At 36.5% G+C, this 19,256-nt stretch overlaps 1 protein-coding gene across 2 annotated transcripts in view; it reads right to left on the bottom strand.

Moving 5' to 3' along the window:
* The window catches only part of MYOM1 (myomesin 1), an 848,953-nt gene that overhangs the window by 712,636 nt on the left and 117,061 nt on the right, over nucleotides 1-19,256 (bottom strand). For both annotated transcript variants that reach the window (XM_044065566.1, XM_044065567.1), the window contains exons 3-4: nucleotides 14,159-14,296; nucleotides 3,437-3,650 (exon numbers count right to left, since the gene is read on the bottom strand). In XM_044065566.1, the coding sequence (XP_043921501.1) occupies nucleotides 3,437-3,650; nucleotides 14,159-14,296 (352 nt within the window). The remainder of the gene's footprint in view (nucleotides 1-3,436; nucleotides 3,651-14,158; nucleotides 14,297-19,256) is intronic.

Consider the following 19,256-nt stretch of genomic DNA (forward strand, 5'->3'; position numbering starts at 1 on the left):
AAAAAGACTAATAAAATTACAATTTCAGAGCTGGAAACCACTCCTCTAGCATTAGATAGGCAGTACAATGCTCACCACTCCCACTGGTAAGCAGTAGGGCTTCATTCTACCACAACAAGGTCTGGATAGCTCTGAACACAGAAAATAAAGTCCTGAGATAAGCAAAGCCTGGGATATGGACTGGCTAGGAAAGGTGGGAAACGAGCAAACAAGATAGTATTTTTTTGTTGAAACAAGCTAAACAATGCAATAATACAATAAATAAACAAAGAAAAGGTTAACACACTTGAGTGTGTAGTCCTAAACAGTAAATGCAATTAAAACTCTACAAAATTAGCAATTTAAAACTTTTTAAATGAAGCAAGGCAAGTCAGTGCACAACTGAAAAATGATTTAAGAGGCAGTAATGCAGCAGAATAAGTAGCTAGTCTACATATACAGAGAAGTCTATATATGTACAGAAAAGCAGCTAAAACACACAAACAATTCAGATGCAGTGCAACCTAGAGCACTTGAGTTATAGCAATATTAAGGCAATTACAGTTACAATAAATGCTCTAAAATATACTCTATATTTCCAAAATGTTTGAGAAGCACAGTCAGAACACAAGGAGATTCAGACAATTTTTTTTTTGAAAGGGAAAAAGGAGAAACAGAAGGCATTCTCAGATGTTCTCTCTGTATTAGGTAGAATGAGCTAATGACACTAGACTGGGAGGAGTGTCCCAGATCAGATTTACAGTAGGGGCGGGCAACTGCAAAGCCAAGTATAACAACAAGACACGAACAGCAAGGGAGGGTGGGGACCAATACTAAACCTATTAGCATACAGACAGTAAACACTACAGAAAGCCACAAAATGAAAGTTTTTAAACAGATAAAGGAGCAAAGAGACTCTACAGAATGCTTTTAACTGCAAACAAATCAGTTACCCATGCAGATACTAAAGTTATTAGCCTACAGACAGTAAACACTACAGAAAGCCACAAAATGAAAGTTTTAAACAGATAAAGGAGCAAAGAGACTCTACAGAATGCTTTTAACTGCAAACAAATCAGTTACCCATGCAGATACTAAAGCTATTAGCCTACAGACAGTAAACACTACAGAAAGCCACAATATGAAAGTTTTTAAACAGATAAAGGAGCAAAGAGACTGTACAGGATGCTTTTAACTGCAAACAAATCAGTTACCCATGCAGATACTAAAGCTATTAGCCTACAGACAGTAAACACTACAGAAAGCCACAAAATGAAAGTTTTTAAACAGATAAAGGAGCAAAGAGACTCTACAAAATGCTTTTAACTGCAAACAAATCAGTTACCCATGCAGATACTAAAGCTATCAGCCTACAGACAGTAAACACTACAGAAAGCCACAAAATGAAAGTTTTTAAACAGATAAAGGAGCAAAGAGACTCTACAAAATGCTTTTAACTGCAAACAAATCAGTTACCCATGCAGATACTAAAGCTATCAGCCTAAAGACAGTAAACACTACAGAAAGCCACAAAATGAAAGTTTTTAAACAGATAAAGGAGCAAAGAGACTCTACAGAATGTTTTTAACTGCAAACAAATCAGATACACGTGCAGATACTAAAGCTATTAGCCTACAGACAGTAAACACTATAGAAAGCCACAAAATGAAAGTTTTTAAACAGGTAAAGGAGCAAAGAGACTCTACAGAATGCTTTTAACTGCAAACAAATCAGTTACCCGTGCAAATTAGTTAATAGTAATAGAATACACTAAAAACTATGCAGCAGGCATTAAAAAGAGCTATATATAAATTGCTTTGAAATGAACACATGCACTTAACTTCAAATAATTATTAAAAAAACTGTGAGTAACCTGCCCACAGACATTTGTTTTGTTTGTTTTTCAGGTGGAAATAAGTTAGAGGTAGTCTGAATGGGATATGTATTGCCAGGAATAAGTCAGAAACAATGATAATTCTGCACTAACACTGACACCAAAAGGATCAACACTTACAACTGATCTTCTTTGAGGAAACTGTTTAAAATTAGGATAATTTTTTGTTATGACTTGACCAGAAAGTTGCCTTCTACTTCACTGGGGAAATGTGGACCTTTTTTTTTTTAACTTGTGAAGCAGTTCTGTATTACTTTGAAGTGGATGACTACTAGACTGTAGTACTCAAGATTCACAGGCAATTATTTGATTTATGAGTTTTGCATCTCCTCTGTTAATTAGGGAAGTTCAATTAATTTCTTCAAATTTTGCATTACAACTAAGAATTTGTGCTTTAACAAGCTTTATGTATTTAATAACATTTATATCTGGTATTTACATCATGCTTTTAAGTGCTTAGGAAATAAAAACTTGAATAAAACTGCACTTCTAGTTGCATGAAGTATTTATAAGAAGATAGCTTAAAAGAAATCACATTTTCATGAAAATGTCTGACTTACGACAGCATCTTCAGAAAGTGCCAATAAATGCTCATCAGAACATTTCAAGTATTAGTACGAAAATATTGAAATTAATTTCCTGAGAATTACTGTTCACTTTGTTCACCTGCTTCAAAATCAGTTTGATTTTTGCTTGTACTGTTCAGAAATCATCAGTGAGTCATAATTTCTGTTGCTTTAACATTCTGCAGCTCTCATCTGATACATGATATACTTGACGGAATAAATCACAATTTTCTGTGAACTCACTGCATCCTAGTGACTACTTTCTTCAATTGTTGCCATCCATGATGCCATCTTACTTTCATCACTCCTCATCAAACACTGTCCTACTGAGAGCTCTAACTTCTGTTCATTCCTCTCATACCAGGACTACTTTCCACTGTTTCATTTTCCTATTTCGTATTGGTTGCTTCCAGCTCACATTCTATCTGTCCTTGTTAATCTTCCCCTTAACAACTTCTTGGCACGTGACCCAGTGGCCTGTCATATGTAATACCCATCGGGGATGGGTTGATGCTACCTGTTTACCTGCTTTACATTCTCATCACTTCTGCTTTTCTCTGCTTGGAGTTAGCTCACCTATCACCAGTGCCAACTCTTGTTAGTTTTGTACTTTCAGAACTGCTATCACTTCATGCATTGAACTGACATTTACTGTACAAAACTGGTATTTTGATCTCTGAATCGCTTGTCAGCATTTGTCTGCAAGGATACCAACTTACTGAGGTATTATTTCACAAACACTCTGTTCATTATTGTATTGCTGGCTGTAAACTTCCACTGTGATATAGTCAGAAGCAAGGATAATCTTGACACATCCCTACTGAATATAGTTTTGGAAAGATAAGCAGGCTGGTCTTGACCATATTGTGTGAGTCAGTTTAATAGTAACTTAAGCTGTACTTCCAATATGTTTGCTTAGAGTAAAACTTAGAATTATGCATCATAAAATACTCAGTACACACATATAACAGAGTGTGTATGTTTTTTATCTCCTCACCTTCTTTCTTAGTGAAATACGATCAGCAGACTCTCGAATCATAGTATTTCTTGACTTCTTCTCATACTCTTCGTCCTGTACATAGCCTACTGATGATTTGGGCAAAGCACTAATGCCTTGTCCAGTGGCCATAAGATTCCTTCTTGCAACATACGCAGCACTTTCTTTAATTCTTTCTTCTTCTGTATCAGTAATTCCAGTAATATGTTGGTGACTAAAACAGAGGAGAATGTAAATGCATAAGTGCAATGAAAGTTTTGTTTATTGTATACACATATTACAAAAGAAGATATAATGTATCCTGTATGCACTCTTTTTTAAGCAAACATCTTAAAGTACTGATTCCTAGTTGAAAAACCTGCATATGATAGATAAGGACTGTCAGCCCTACAGGAAATGACCAACATGTATACAAAGTAACATAAAGCAAAGTCTGTCAACAGTCATTAACCTGCAATAAGCTAATATTCCATTATCTTACTTCTGTATTTCTGAATGCAATCAGTGCCTGCAGCTCTACTATTCCTCTGTTTAAGTTGTTTTAGGAATCCACTATCTTTCTATGAAAAATTCCCACACATTCCACCCAGTTTTCATTTCCTCTAATATTCTATTATGTCCTCTTACCTTTGTGTATATATTGACTATTACAAAATTAAGAGTCACACCTGAACCTTATTAATCATCTGCTTCATGTCCTTTTGTCTCCCTTTTCATCTCAAATGAGAACAAATTTAGATTGACTAAGTAGAAGTGAACCCTGGTAAACACTTGCCCCTGGCAGAGAACTGCCACTACGAAAGCATAAAGTATGAACAGCTTTAGAAGCTAATAAACATTTCATTAAGTTTTTGTTTTTGCTTTTTTTAAGGCTGAATGAAGTTTAACAGCTTCCTGTCACTCTCCTGCAGTCGCTGCAGACCAGTGTTCCTTGTGCAAAACTAAAGCTTAACAGCTGTGCGAGGTGCTTAATTAAAAACTGGTTAAGTACCTTTCAGACATCAGAAAGGTACTTAACATGCTTGCCTTTTCCCCCCCGTTTCTTTGATTTTGGAATGTAATTGTGGGGTTCCATGTTCTAAAAAACTTCCAACCCATACAGATGTGGTTACTATGAATGCCGTGTTGGTGGATTTTAAGTATTTTTCTCTTTATCTTATGGTATGGTATGGCATGCATCTTCCGAATTCCTCACAAATGCAAAAGCTGCCATACGACACACCAAGGATGAAATGCATCATTTCTACCATGAAAGACTCCTGTCTTTAAAAAAAACACCTTCCAGACTAGATGAGAAGTTTAATATCGTACATATACATGAGGCAGTATCTTAAGAACAGTGCACTGAAGTTTCTGCAGTATAAATATAGACAATGATCACAAATATTAGGTTGTTTAGTTTGATGACTGTGGTACTATGCTTATCACAATTTTCAACATTTTCACAGAGAACAAACAGTATAGGTATTTCTTCTCTGTTATTGTATGAGCAGACAGCTGTCTTGTTTCAGATTTACTTTGTGTATACTTTGTGAAAAAAGTTTTAATTTAGGACATTGAATATTTCCATGCCAATTCTTCTTATTTTGTTTACCATGCATTTTCTACTTTTACCACATATTTTCCTTGTCCTCTGAGCCAGTGTTTTGCATCAACATATTTTGTTACTTGTATAGTCACATTACATGTAAGCCATTTGAATCAGCTTTCTCCTATAGGAAAATATGCCTGGAGATATTCTCAGAGCATGCTGAAACTCCAAGTAATACTTTATCTAGCTCTTCAGATACTAGTAAATAATCAAAAGCAAGATATGTTAACACTGTTTATGGCAACTTCACATTTAAAGGTGTTAACCTCTTCTGGGTGTTGTAGTGGTTCTGCACATGATGACAACAACAGGGATTCCCTTCAAAGGACTGAATTCAGAACATCGAACCTCTGATCATCGAAGACCAGAGAATTGAAGTTTTGAAATATCGAACCTTGAGAATGGAGATCACTGTACAGTGCATAATGGGACTTTATCATTCTCTTGACTGTAGTGTGATCTTAGAATTGGTATATTTAAGTAGCAGGGGGTGTGGGGGGTGCAGGTGGGGATTGCAAAAACACGAAATAGGAAGTTTTCCCGTTTTAGATTTTTTTCATAGGTTCAGTATTTCAGAACTTCGATACTCTGGTCTTCGATGATCAGATATTCAATGCTCTAAAACTGCAATCCTATGAAGTAGACCTTAGCAATAAAGCACTCACTATAGAATCTGTGGTAATAAGAATCTGTACAAATGGATAGAGAAAGTATTTTACTTTATATATGCATTAACAACATTTGAAATATTTGTCTAAACTAACTGAAAAATACTTCTAAACTGTTAATAACCTTGTAAATTGCTGTTTACCTTATGACAGTAGAAGTGTATGACCTTCAGGAATATTTTCAAGATTATAATGATTGCTGTAAATGTATGACACATAGACTTGACTTAATCAATTCCCTTCAGCTGATTATTGTATACCCGGCAAGGCAATAACATGCCTACCATAAATATTCCATTCAGCAAATGAATAAACTTATTGTGGCTGTAAGTCTGCAACAGCTTTTCACCAAGCATCATTAATGTGTCTGTCTTGTATAGTTGTTTGTTGCTGTGTAGCAGAAGCAACAGACAATGAGAAACATGAAAGGCATGTTGACATGACTGAAAGCATTCCACAGCTGTTTTAGATCAAATGAAATGGACAATAACACTCACATGGAAAACTGGTGGAGTTGTACTTGATAACTGCTTGGCTGTGGTTGTACTTATGTATTACAAATCATATTAATGACTGATGAATTACTGCTGTTTTATACAAAAAAGAAAATATGACTTTATTGATGTCAATTTTTTACTGTAACTCCAGATACAGTAAATGTGAATTAATGCATTGCACTGGGATACTTTATCTCATACAGTGCAGCTTACACAATGGGGATTTTCTCTTACATTATTGAAATATTATGACTGCTTTATAAACATCCACAGTGTAAGTTAATAGTGAGATAAAGTAAGTACTTGACGGAATTTTAAACTTATTTAAAATGTGATGTATTTTTATATTTTTAATTTTAGATGGTTGGCAATGTTTGATCTCTGTTTAAGTGTATTTTTGTGTCACCAACACATGTTCAACTCTGTGACCTTTCTATGTGAATATGAATAGGAAATAAAAGGGAATGTATGAAACCTATGTTAAAAATGTAAAGTATAACTTTCTGCAGTTTTTCTGGAGGATCTCAATTGCTTGCATATAATTAAGTTCACATAACTAATCTGAGACAGGAAAACAAAGGGTCATAAAATGCAATCACACTATATTTCAGAAGGACATATGGCCAGAATTGTAAAAGTGAATAATTATGGATGTGTCCTGGTTACTGTTAAGATTGTCCTTTATCTACTGTTTTTTTTTTCCTGTGGGAAAGGAACTAATGTAATCTGATATAATGTAATTATATCTCTTTTTCTCTGGGAAGGAAAATTATGTAATCTCTAGGTTTGTGTAGGAACAAATGATTTGCTGAAACATGTATACTCATAGCTAACACCAGGAAACCATCTTGTCTAGTGCTGTCATAGCATGGAAGATCTTACTACATTTATGAAAGACACTGTTCTGCCTTGTACAAACTTAAAATAGTAAGAACTTGTAATTATTTAGTAAGATACAGTTACGGCATTTACTCATCTGTAGATCAGAGTTTTATGTACATATTCTGTCTGTATAACTGACTGCTATTTCATATCCTTTGTGCACTGTTTTGACCTCTGCATATTTAATCACTATCGGCACTGTCTTTGTTTTATTAGTAAAGTTTTATTTACTTTTAAGATTTTGTGATTGGTGTTTATTAAGTATACATTGTATTTATTATCTGAGAAGAGAGCAATTATTATTTAGCACTGTGTGTTGGCAGAGCTGTGGTTTCCACTCCAAAATGGTCAGACTGCATGAGTTAAATATTGTGTGTGTGTGTGTGTGTGTGTGTGTGTGTGTGTGTGTGTGTGTGTGTGAATAAATTGTCTGCAAAACAATTATCATGGGTAAGGGGCACTGAAAAGTCTATGATTCGCAGATGGAGGGGAAGGATTTTGGACACTAGGCCAAAGATTCAGCACTGTAAGAGATCAGTGAGTAATTTCAGGCTCAGTGTAAATGACAGCAATGCATATTCTCTTATATGCTAAGGTCCAGAAGGCAATTGGTGAAGTGGCTATTGAATCAGATTTGTATGCACCTTTCTTTACTTTATTATTTGGTTACTAGTGGTGTGAATTGAGATACTGTCTCTGTCTGATATATATTAGCACTATTTTGGAAAGCAGAGCAGGTCCCATTACTGTCACTCCTGTTTCCTACATACCCAGCTGATACACTGGTCAGCAGGGGCAGGATTCAAATCATCAGTGCCAATCATTTCTCACGTATTGTTGGCAGTGACAGGCAATCCATTACAGTATGGTCTCTCCAAAGAAAATTATAATGCAGTAAACAGACTCTATAGATTAGAGTGCTAAGTTTCACTCATATAAATAAAGGTAGGCAGACGGGCTAGTATTATTGCATTAGTTCTTCTATCACTCAGACTAGGATTGCACACTGCTTATGTAAAGAGCTGAGTCTTTGGCCTACCACCCCAAGTCCTCTTTTCACCACTCTTTCTGTGAACCACAATTTATTTCAATGTCCTTTGCCTACAGTAATTGTTTTGCAGACACAGTATCTTCACACACACACACACACACACACACACACACACACACACACACACACACACACACACACACACACACACACACTCACACAAACACACACTATTTCATTCATGCAGTCTGATCATTTGGGAGTGGAAACCACAGTTCTGCCAACACACAGTGCTAAATAATAATTACTCTCACTGCTAGTATAGTAAGCCCTAACAGTCTGAGAAATTGGAGGTGGAAACCACAGCAAGTCCACAGTGTTAAAAAATAATACCCCCATTCTCAGGTAATAAACAAATGCATAAATAAATAATAACTACCAGTCCTAAAACCTTAGAATTAAATAAATAAAATGTTGCTAAAACAATAAACACACACACACACACACACACACACACACACACACACACACACACACACACACACACACACACACACACAAAATTCCCAGGAAACAGTGACAGAATTCTCCAGTTCTCTACAACTTTCTTCTTGGCATGGTAGCACTACCATGACTGCAGATATGACCAGAAACCAGACAGACACATCAGATGCACCGTTATCTGCTGCTCTTTCTTTTAGCCAAATATAAATAATTAAAATATTTCAATACTAGTATACTCAGTCGTTCTGGCCAACTATAGTTCAAAATCAATGCTTTGATAACCCATTGTGTTAAATAATAATAACCATCTTCTCAGATAAATACAATGCATAAATAAATAATAAACTCTAGCTGCAAGAATTTAGAAGTAAATAAAACAAACATTACTAAAACAATAAGAGCAGTGCTGATACACATTAAGTACGTAGAGGTCAAATAATTGCACAGAACATACAAAAATAACAGTATACAGCCTGACTATGTACACATTTTTTTTAAAGAGAAAAAGAAAAAAATACTTCCCAATAACTTCAATTACAATATAGTGCTCTGTCCAGAGTATTTTTAATTTGGAGCTTTTTGAAATAATCTATTGCAAATATTTTCTTAAAGCATGGGGCATTCTTTATTCTTTCATTTTAACTCTTTACTATTAATTGCTTAATAATAAGCAGTATATAAAATTGTGAATAAACAGCAGCTGATCTTCTTACTTAGCAAGAAGAATGCAAGGTGCTTTCCCAGACAGATTGTTAAAACAAACTATAACTACTACAGCCTTTGTTGGTTTGAATCTAATCATATACAAGTGGTAGTTAATAGAATGACATCTTGGCCCCACAAGTCTATGTCAGAGAAGAAAGTTGACTCCTAAGGAGAGAAGCCAAGTATGTAAGTGAATGACTACCCAATGTATACAAATATGTGCAGGGAACATCTACACCCCCTCCACCATTGAGCTGGAGAGTCTTTTAAATAGATATGACCCAGACCATGTAAGATACAGACATTTATATTAGTCTTGCTGTGGCAAAGAGTCAGAACTGATTACTGAGGACAGTGGTAATGTGACTAGATTTTATGGTAGCAGTTGAAACCTTGGGTACTAAATGCAGCACCTACTGAAACCAAGAACGTTTACTCTCTCTGAAAGCTCAAAGTAAAGCACAATGCAATAACCATGACAGGAAGATATGAGGACAGGAATCACTGGTGAAAAGTCCAAATATGGAATAAGGCACTTGGTGTGAGTAAAATTTTAAGATGGCAATGAAATGATCTATCAGCAAAAGACAACTGATGATTTGGTGTCATAGGACTGTTAGTATTTCAACCAGATTCCTCACATATGGAACACACTGCAGTCTATTATCCCTGTAAAAATAAGGGAAAAGGAAATGAACCCATGAAGGATGAATGGTGACATACACAAACAGAGCATCAGTCTTTTGTGGGAGGAACTTAACTTCATTAGAGCCTGACTAGTGAAGTGTGGAATCCAGGCACTATTCAAGGCTATGAAAATCAGACAAATGCTCTTAGGGAAAGAAGAGATGGGTGACACCCCCTAAAGGGCCTATCACAATACCTGAAGAATGCCAAGTCCCTATTATCATGGCTACACAGGTAAAAAACGTACTGTCCAAAGCCAAGAATACAGCTTCCACAGGACCTGATAATATCCCTGGCTGTGTTCTACATGAATTACAAAGTGAACTGGCACCACACCTGAGTATCCTGTTCAATCACAGCCTTATTTCAGACTTTGACTACCGAATGGTGCACTGCTATGGTCATCCCACTCCACAAAGGGGGGAGCGACTACAGACCCTGGGAATTATCGCCCCATTAGCCTGATGAGTCTGACATGTAAGGCTATGTAGTGCATCATCAGGGACCTTATAAATAAGGACATAGGGAATCTCCAAACTCTGGATCCCACACAGTTTGGGTTTGTGAAAGGTAGATTATGCCTGCTTAACCTGATAGACTTCTTTGAGTCTGTCACCAGAGCTGTGGATGAGGACAAGGTAGTTCACACAGCCTACCTAGATCTTGCCAAGGCCTTCAACACCATCCCTCACTCAGGAATCATGGATGAGACTCACTAAACTAGGCATAAACCCCTATGTCATAAGACGGGTTGCCAAATGTCTCACTGACAGAAGCCACACTGTGAAAGTAGCTTACTCCAAATCTGACTACCGACCAGTTACAAGTGGTGTCCCACAGGGATCGGTCCTAGGTCCTCTCCTGTTTGCCATCTACTTCTTTGAAGTTCAAGCCAACACAAAGGGACTTTGGCTGACCAAGTTCGCAGATGATTGCAAACTGGGAGCCATTACTGATTCTTCAACTGATGTAGACATTCTACAAAGAGGCCTCTCTGACACCAATGACTGGTGCCAGAACCATGGCCTAAAGCTCAATGCCAAAAAGTGCATTGTCATTCCCTCTGGGAAAAATTTGGTGCTCATGAACTACCACATAGGCAGTAGCCCACTAAACACCGAAGGTGTTATAAGAGACCTGGGGACACAGGTTGACAGCAACTTCTCCTTTGATAACCACATTACCACTGTAGTCAGAAAGTCCTTCTATGTGGCACATCTAATTACACAAGGTTTCTCATCCAGGACAAAAGAGGTCATAATCCATCTCTACTCATCCCTCATTAGACCTATTATAGAATACAATGCCCCATTTGGTATGTATCTCACTAGACACCTACAACAACTGGAAAGGCCACAAAAATACCTCACTAAGAGAATCTTAGGCCTTAGACACGTGGCCTATACGGGCAGACTCAAAAAACTCCAGCTATACTCTTATCACATACTTAGAGGTGATCTGTGCTTGACCTACAAAGCCATGTCTGACACAGAGCTGCTAGATATGCTACACATAAAGAAATCCCAATCCCTCCATGCCACACGCTCCAGGGATCTAAATCACATGACCACAATAAACAGAACATGCTGGAGGGACAGGTTCCTAACCCGGAGACTTCCCATACTCTGGAACAAATTTCCCATTCACGTCAAGCAGAGCACTTCACTGGCCCTCTTTAAGAGAAATCTTGATGAGTGGATGGGCAATAGGAAGTTCACCCTGGGGATCACTTCAGTGGCCTTGCTTGACAGGGGCACTGGAAACTAACATTGGGTGGCATGATGCCAGGGAATATTCTTGGGCTAGGCTTATATAGGCTCCAGGGCCATTAGCCTAGTACACACCTATAAACCTATGAACTTATATAATACCTCAACATTGAATGACCTCTATCAAAATTTACATGTATACCATAAATTTTATTGGAACAATACTAAGCCCTACCATATCCCATGTATTAGTTGGTCAGCTGGAAGAGTTGACACCATCAATGACCCACAAGGTTCAACCAGAGAGGTAAGAGGTGACCTACTTGATAATTGCAGAAGAAAGACCACTGTGGGTGTATAAATGTTAAATCAGTATGCTATATTCCAATCTATCAAATGCTGCTGAGAGAGATCAAGGTGGAGATATATTTACTATTGCTAATGATCTTTCACCATTAGGAATTCATATTCATTAATCATCCTAATTAGGGAGGTCTTGTTACTGTATCGAATGTTAAATGCAGATTCACAAAGATCCAGGAGGTCATGAAAAGTAAGATGAGGATACAGACCGGTATATATCAACTTCCCCGCAACCTTACTTACATTAATGCAGGTTACAGATAGGTTGGAAATTTTCCAGCATACTTGGGTAAAGAGACAAGTATATTGCAGAAAAGAGTTGTTAAGTGTCTAAGAATAAAGAGAGAAACACTCCTCTTCTCAGAGAAGAGTACACAATTTGGAAAAATCACTGGAATAGGAAAGCCAAAGCAAGATATAACTAATGCATAAATTCCATGGTCCAGTCTGCAGCAGATAAGATGTAAAACCAAAATATTCATGTCTTCTTTGTAGCTGGCATATTTGAATTCCACTCATCCAATTTCTAGATGCTTCATTGTCAAGATATCACAATAAACTGTTGACTCATCCTGGGGAGAAAAGGCAAATAATTTTGGTGATTTATTAAGAAACCAAAAAAAGTGTACATTCCTCACATCCTGAGGATGGGGAAAGCTTTCCAGGTTACAGTATAACTTAGGCTACACAACCTATCAACTACTCCAAACCACAGCAGCTAAATAATGAAGTATTGCAGAAATCTCACTGAACATGAACTTTGGCTTCCCACATGAGCTTTCTAAACAGTACTGTACATCACATAATGATCCATTTCATTTACTTAATTTTCCTCCGACATATTCAATGCCCTAGTTTCACGAGTGTCCAGCCATTCACCACCTGGTCTATATAATACAGAAATTTGCCTTCGCAGAAATGCCCAGGCACACAGAAAGTCAGACACATATACTTTTCTGCAGCTTCCTACCTTGTACATTCTACAGCACATCAGTAGTAGAAAACACTAGTTTTCCTTTCTTGAGGAAACTATTTCAGTTGCCCTTGCTTTCCTACAGTAGAACTTTAAATGCAATAATACATCCACCCATGGGTCTATATTAGATCAGTGAAACAGTATTACAGTGAATGCCATTTTACTGGGCACATATAGACTGAAATCCAAAAATAGTGAAGGCTCAGGTCAGCGATTTTTTTCCCAGGGGAAAGAATCACTTGGCCTTTGCCATGACATTGTCCTTTACCCCACTGTAGTGTGATCTTGGAGTTGGTATATTTAGTTAGAGGGGGTGTGTGGAAGCACAGCCCCCCACATTGGAGGGGTGTGGGGGTGAAGCCCCCCACTTTGTTATGTTTGAAATTGTGTGCATGTGTTTTTAGTGCAAGCGATTTCTTTCACAGGGAAAGATATCGCTGTTTTGAATGTTCATGCTTTAGTGACATCTCTGATTACGTGTCGATGAAGAGACGTTCAATGGAACGCCTCTTCAAGCATTTAATATAGACTCACCCCATACCTACAGTCAATATGGTTCTCTCATCTGAAGGACAAGTATATTCCATGATTGTCTTTGTTAAATTGATCACATGTATGTCATTTACTGCATTAGTTTTGCTATACTACACAAATAATTTTACAGAAGAATCTGAAATACATCTAAGCTATTAAACCGTATTTCTATTATAATAAGTCAGCTTGTTTGTGCTTCTACAAATCTTACTGTACCACATCTCATGGCAATCGTGCACCATGTATTTAACAGTTACAGGGGCATTTTACACTTTACTTCTGCCGAGTGATAGCTTGTCCCTTAAAGTTTTCTCATTCTTTGCACTGTATAGTCCTCAGCATTGCCTTGTGTTCTCTGTAGTAGTCTGGCTTTTCTTATTACAAATAGGGTAATTTATTAGTCTTTGTTGAAGTAAATTTACAATATTTTAAAGTCTCTTTTAGAACTGTATCAAACATCAGCAGCCATACCATATGTCATAATTTATGCTATAAATAAATAAATAAATAAATAAAAACACAGCTCTTTATTAATTCAGTAAAGGCAGTGTATTTTTAGAGAGTGGTAGAAATGTATAAATACACAGCTGAAGACTGCAAAAAGAAATAGCCTACCGTCCTCTGAAAATTGGAACAACATAATCATCAAGTTCATTTTCTTTTGCTTCAGAAGACTGAAACTTCTTTGGTCTCTTTGCTCTGGGACTCAGCTTGAGAGAGCTTTCCTCTACCACTTGAAGGGCAGATGATTTTCTGAAAGAAACAGAAGATATTTGTTTATTAGAATACACACACACACACACACACACACACACACACACACACACACACACAGACAGACAGACACACACACACGCATTTATCATTCCTCAGTGCTCTTCAGTAGCCAACGGTTAAAGTCAAGTATTAAAATTCTACTTTACATCCATTTCAGACCATTTGTTTTGTAATGTAATGGCTATATCACCATATTCCTAAACAATCTATTATCTATATTACATAACTGTAGTGTCAAAATTTGCAGAACACTAGTAATGAAGCTAGCACATAGTTATGTGTTAGTAAGTCACCTCGGGATGGGTAAAACTAAGGCAAAAGAACTAGTGAGATTTTAATGTCCAGGCATAATGAGTAAAATAAGAAACTTCTGTTCTTCATGTTCAGAATGCTAGAAAAATGCACCACATTCTGGAAATAAAAGTCCCTAGATCCCACTGCCTATTACATTAGTATCAAATGACCATATCACTTTGGATATCATAAGGCTGCTAGAAAAATCCTGCAATGGTCATCTATACATGCTAGTCATACCAGACTTTGTAACCAAATTTCCAGAAGCAATTTCATTATGCAAAGCTAAAGTTAGGGCTTTTGTCGCAAAGCTGGCATTGTTATTCTCTGGAGGGGTATTTCTAAAGAGAAAACCTACTGAACAAGTCCCTCCTTTTACATCAATTGTATTACATCACTTCTGTCAGTGCTTTAAAGCTAGACAATTGGAAGACATCTGTTTACCATCTGCAGACTGATGGATTAGTATACTGGTTTAATAAAATACTGAAATCCATGCTAAGGAGAGTTAATTATGTAGAAGATAAAAAATGTGACCAGTTGTTACCCTAATTACTGCTTGTAATTTCAGAGGTACAATAATGTCCAAATAGTTTTATCCCCTCTTTTCACCTTATTTTAAGACTGGAATCTGAGATAAAACTTCACTAGAAGAAAAGACCGTTTAAGTGTGATAGAACATGACTCTGTTCTAGTCTTCAAGACTGATAATGGAGTACATGCAGACAGTCAAGGAAATACAAGTTTATGATAATAATGCCCAGCTTAGAACATTTTTACCTTGGATATCAAGTGCTAGTGTCCTTCATGGAAAACACATTTCTGGTTAAATGGCAAGAGCCATCTGAGGTGAAGGAAAGAAAAAATAAGTAATGAGCTATAAGGTGAGATAGCCAGGAAAGTGAAAGACAGAACAAATCTATAATATTAATGTACTGAACCCATAATAGGAAATAACATAATTCTACAGAGAACTTGCAAGATGAAGTTCATACAGAAGAGACCAGGGAGTATTTACCTGATGTACATCAAGAAGAATCACTAACCACTAAGTTTAAACTTACAATATAATATAACAAAACCTACTAAATTAAATTTAATTAATCATCTTTTTGATGTTTTCAGAAAATTTGTTAATATGAATATAGACATAAGATGCACATAGAGATCTTTATTTCCTGGGAACATAAGAATTTAATATGCTGGCAGCATTGCATAAAAAAATCAGCGAGCCTTAGATCCACAACATTTATCGTCAACTTATACATTAACGTCTCAGGACTGGCTATTACTACAGAATGTTTTATCCTACTTGTGACGGCCATGCCCTGGCCCAGCAATCAAGGAGCCTCACTCCTCACCACTAACACCAGGGAGGGCATCTCATATAAGAGGAAAGGATAACAAATACACACAGTAAAGTACAATTTCCCTTAAGTGCACACAGAGATCACAGTCAGTCTGGGGCTGGTTGCTCTCCTGCTTTCCAGGTCCCCAATAAGACTCTCCACTGGCATAGCTATAGGATCCAGATCTCAGCCTAGCTGGCAAGCTAAGCTCCAGTACCCTCTCTGTCCAACCAGTGCTTGTGTCCCTGTCCAAGTAGCTGACACATAAACGCACACACACACACACACACACACACACACACACACACACACACACACGCTTTGAGATAAGTATTTATACAACTTCACAGATATTCTTGGGAAAGGCTGACACAAATTCTCCAGCTGTGCCCCTTTACCCAGGCTATACAGTAGTAATTACTGCCACCACCAGCTAATAATTATCAGCTACCCAAAGGCCCTTAAAAGGGTGTCAAATTATTACTGTGCAATATTATTATCCAATTGGTAAGTGTAACTAAAAAGTCTTAAGGCTTATTGGAATGGCTGATTACAGGATAACTTATAAGCATGCAATGTACTCTAGAGTGTAATTTATCTCTACATAAACCAGCCACAGTTGAAAAGGGTTTAACAATATATTTAATAATAAATACTAAAACACAAGACAATACTACTACACTACAGTGCTATTCAAGAGTTCAGAGATCACACAGAAACTTAAAATAATTCAGTAGTACAGTTCTGACATAACAGAAAAACACTTAGTCTAATCTTTATAGTCCTAGCTATTTCTACAAGAAAATACACTTCTAAGATAACTTACTTACATAGAGCAAGGCAGTGCTGAGTTAGATAGTCAGAAAAAAATGCTTAATAATCGCTGGTTCTCACTATTTAAATTGATACTGCAGTTCTGATAAACATTGCATCATCTTTTTACACTTTCCTGGAGTTCCCAGGCTACACATTAACTCAATTAACATTCTTAACATCTCCCTTTTGTTTTCTTGCAGCTGGTCAGGACAGAGCAATTAAAATACATTTCCATGTTTAAGTCTAACAATTTACCTCTTGGTTAAAACAATAGAAATAATTTCTTCATCTAGACTATTCGGCACCACTGTTCCCTTGAAAGGGTCACCACATGCTTTTACTGGGTCAGTAGAGAGCACTGTTGCCACATTTTTGTAACAGCATTTCTTTACATTTAAAACAACAAGCCTGTAGTTTACATTTATATTTACAAATGATAGCATTATCTATAAAATTCTATCTGGCTAGGCTGGCAGCCTTCACCCTTCTCTACCAGTCTTCACAATACTCTAAGGATCTATGCAGAATAATAAATACTTCATCTTTTAAGAGTATCCCAAAAGTTATAAATGGGCTGTTTGGAATAATATACAATACTGTTAATATGAAGAATGAAATATCATACTTACATAATATAATAAAAATTATAAAACAGTTCCTAAAACAACTTATTGGTAACACATTACTAAAGGAATATTGATTTATTTATCATCTGAAAATACATCAAACATGCTACTATTTGTTAAGCTAACATCTTACTCTCAATATTGGAGAGTATTTCATTGGAAATTTCTGCAGAGATCCTTTCTAACCCCCAATAAAATTTCAAAAATCAATTCTTCCAGTAAATGGTTATGTTGGAGTTGTCAAAGGTCATCTAAAGCAGATTGGCCTCATATTTTTAACATGGTATAGATATTAAAGCATATTGGAATAATATTAATAATTTTTTACAAGCAATTTATACAGATACATTTGTCATGACTAAAGGTCTAATTTTATTGAATATAAAGAAAGGTCCTCCTATGTATAAAACAAACCTATATTTAACATGGACAATGTTAGCAATAGCAAGGAAATATATAACTAGTAAATGGAACTCTGACACAGCACCTACCACGAAGGACTTCCTATCTTTACTGAAGAAGGCAGCATTAATGGAGTCTAAAATCAAAAGAACTAAGAATGTATCCTAAGCCATTAGTTAATAATCCATGGAAGAAGGCTTTGTCATTGATTAAAACTGCACAGTTGGAATCAGTCTCTTCCCGATAACTTATATACTGAGTATCATGATTATCATCTATTTCATAAACTTGTTGCTATCTTAAGTCTACTCATGTCAGGCTAAGTGTAAATATTGTACATAGATAACTAATTAACTAGTTTGTTATTTAGAATGTAAACAAGTATTCTCTATATTATATGCTTAAAATAAACATTTTCTGAGCAAAAAAAAAAAAAAAAAAAAGAAGAATCACTAACTGTGTACAAAAGCAGGAAGTAAAGGAATGTATCTTAAAAAAATAAAAAAAGTCTTTTCAGGAATACCTTGGTGAGCTACACTAAGACAACAGCATATAGAGACAACCCAGACAGTGAAGATTAGTCTAGACCTTTGTATAATACCAGAGTTACAATCAGTGACAGATTAAATGATTAAGCTTAGTGTGACAGAAAGTTCATATTGGCTGGAGCAGCTAATGGTACAACCTTCTAAGTCTGATTCATACATTTATTGATTCATAGACATAGATATTCTAAGGCCACTGAGTCTTATGACCATTCACACCTTGCCAGTACCCTTCCTCAGGCCTCACTTCCTTTTTCTAGGGGACCACACCACTAAATTCTGGACTAAACTGTGGTTAAGGAATATAGTGTGTTGCACTGCTAAACATGCAGGAAATGTTTATTCCAGAAGTTTGGGAGGCACTGTGTTACAAATGTGTCCCACTACCATGTTTTATTTATCTGTTTTTGAAGGATTAGGTTCCTGTTTCTAGTACTTGTGGATATATTGGACTTGCAGAGACGAAGGAGGTCCATTAAATCAGGTCTCTAATGACACTATAAGTGAGACAGAGATCTCTCCTCAGAAGTCTGTCAGACACTGAATAAAGGGACAGAACTTCCTGCCTCACTTGGTAGCGTCAGGACTTTGGGCCTGTGATGTTCTTGGCTAGAAACTTTTGAGGTCTTTCTAATTGTTTGATATGATTAGTGAGATACATCCCAAATTGGGTATTTTACTCAATAAATGGCCTGATCATTGTTGTGTATAATGGACTGATTACCACTTTAAATTCCCTTGGTGATTAGCCGTGCTAAATAAGATAATTTTCTAACAATAGTTGTCACATGATGGTAAAAAAGAGGGAGTTAACATTGTAAGTACCTAGGTCCCTGACAACATTTTCTTGATGTGGTAGTATGTTGTCTACACAGAATGATGAGAGGAGGGGCTGTCTACCAAA

Source organism: Protopterus annectens, chromosome 3.part0 (assembly GCF_019279795.1).
Source record: "Protopterus annectens isolate FY-2018-M chromosome 3.part0, PAN1.0, whole genome shotgun sequence".
Taxonomy (NCBI): Eukaryota; Metazoa; Chordata; order Ceratodontiformes; family Protopteridae; genus Protopterus; species Protopterus annectens.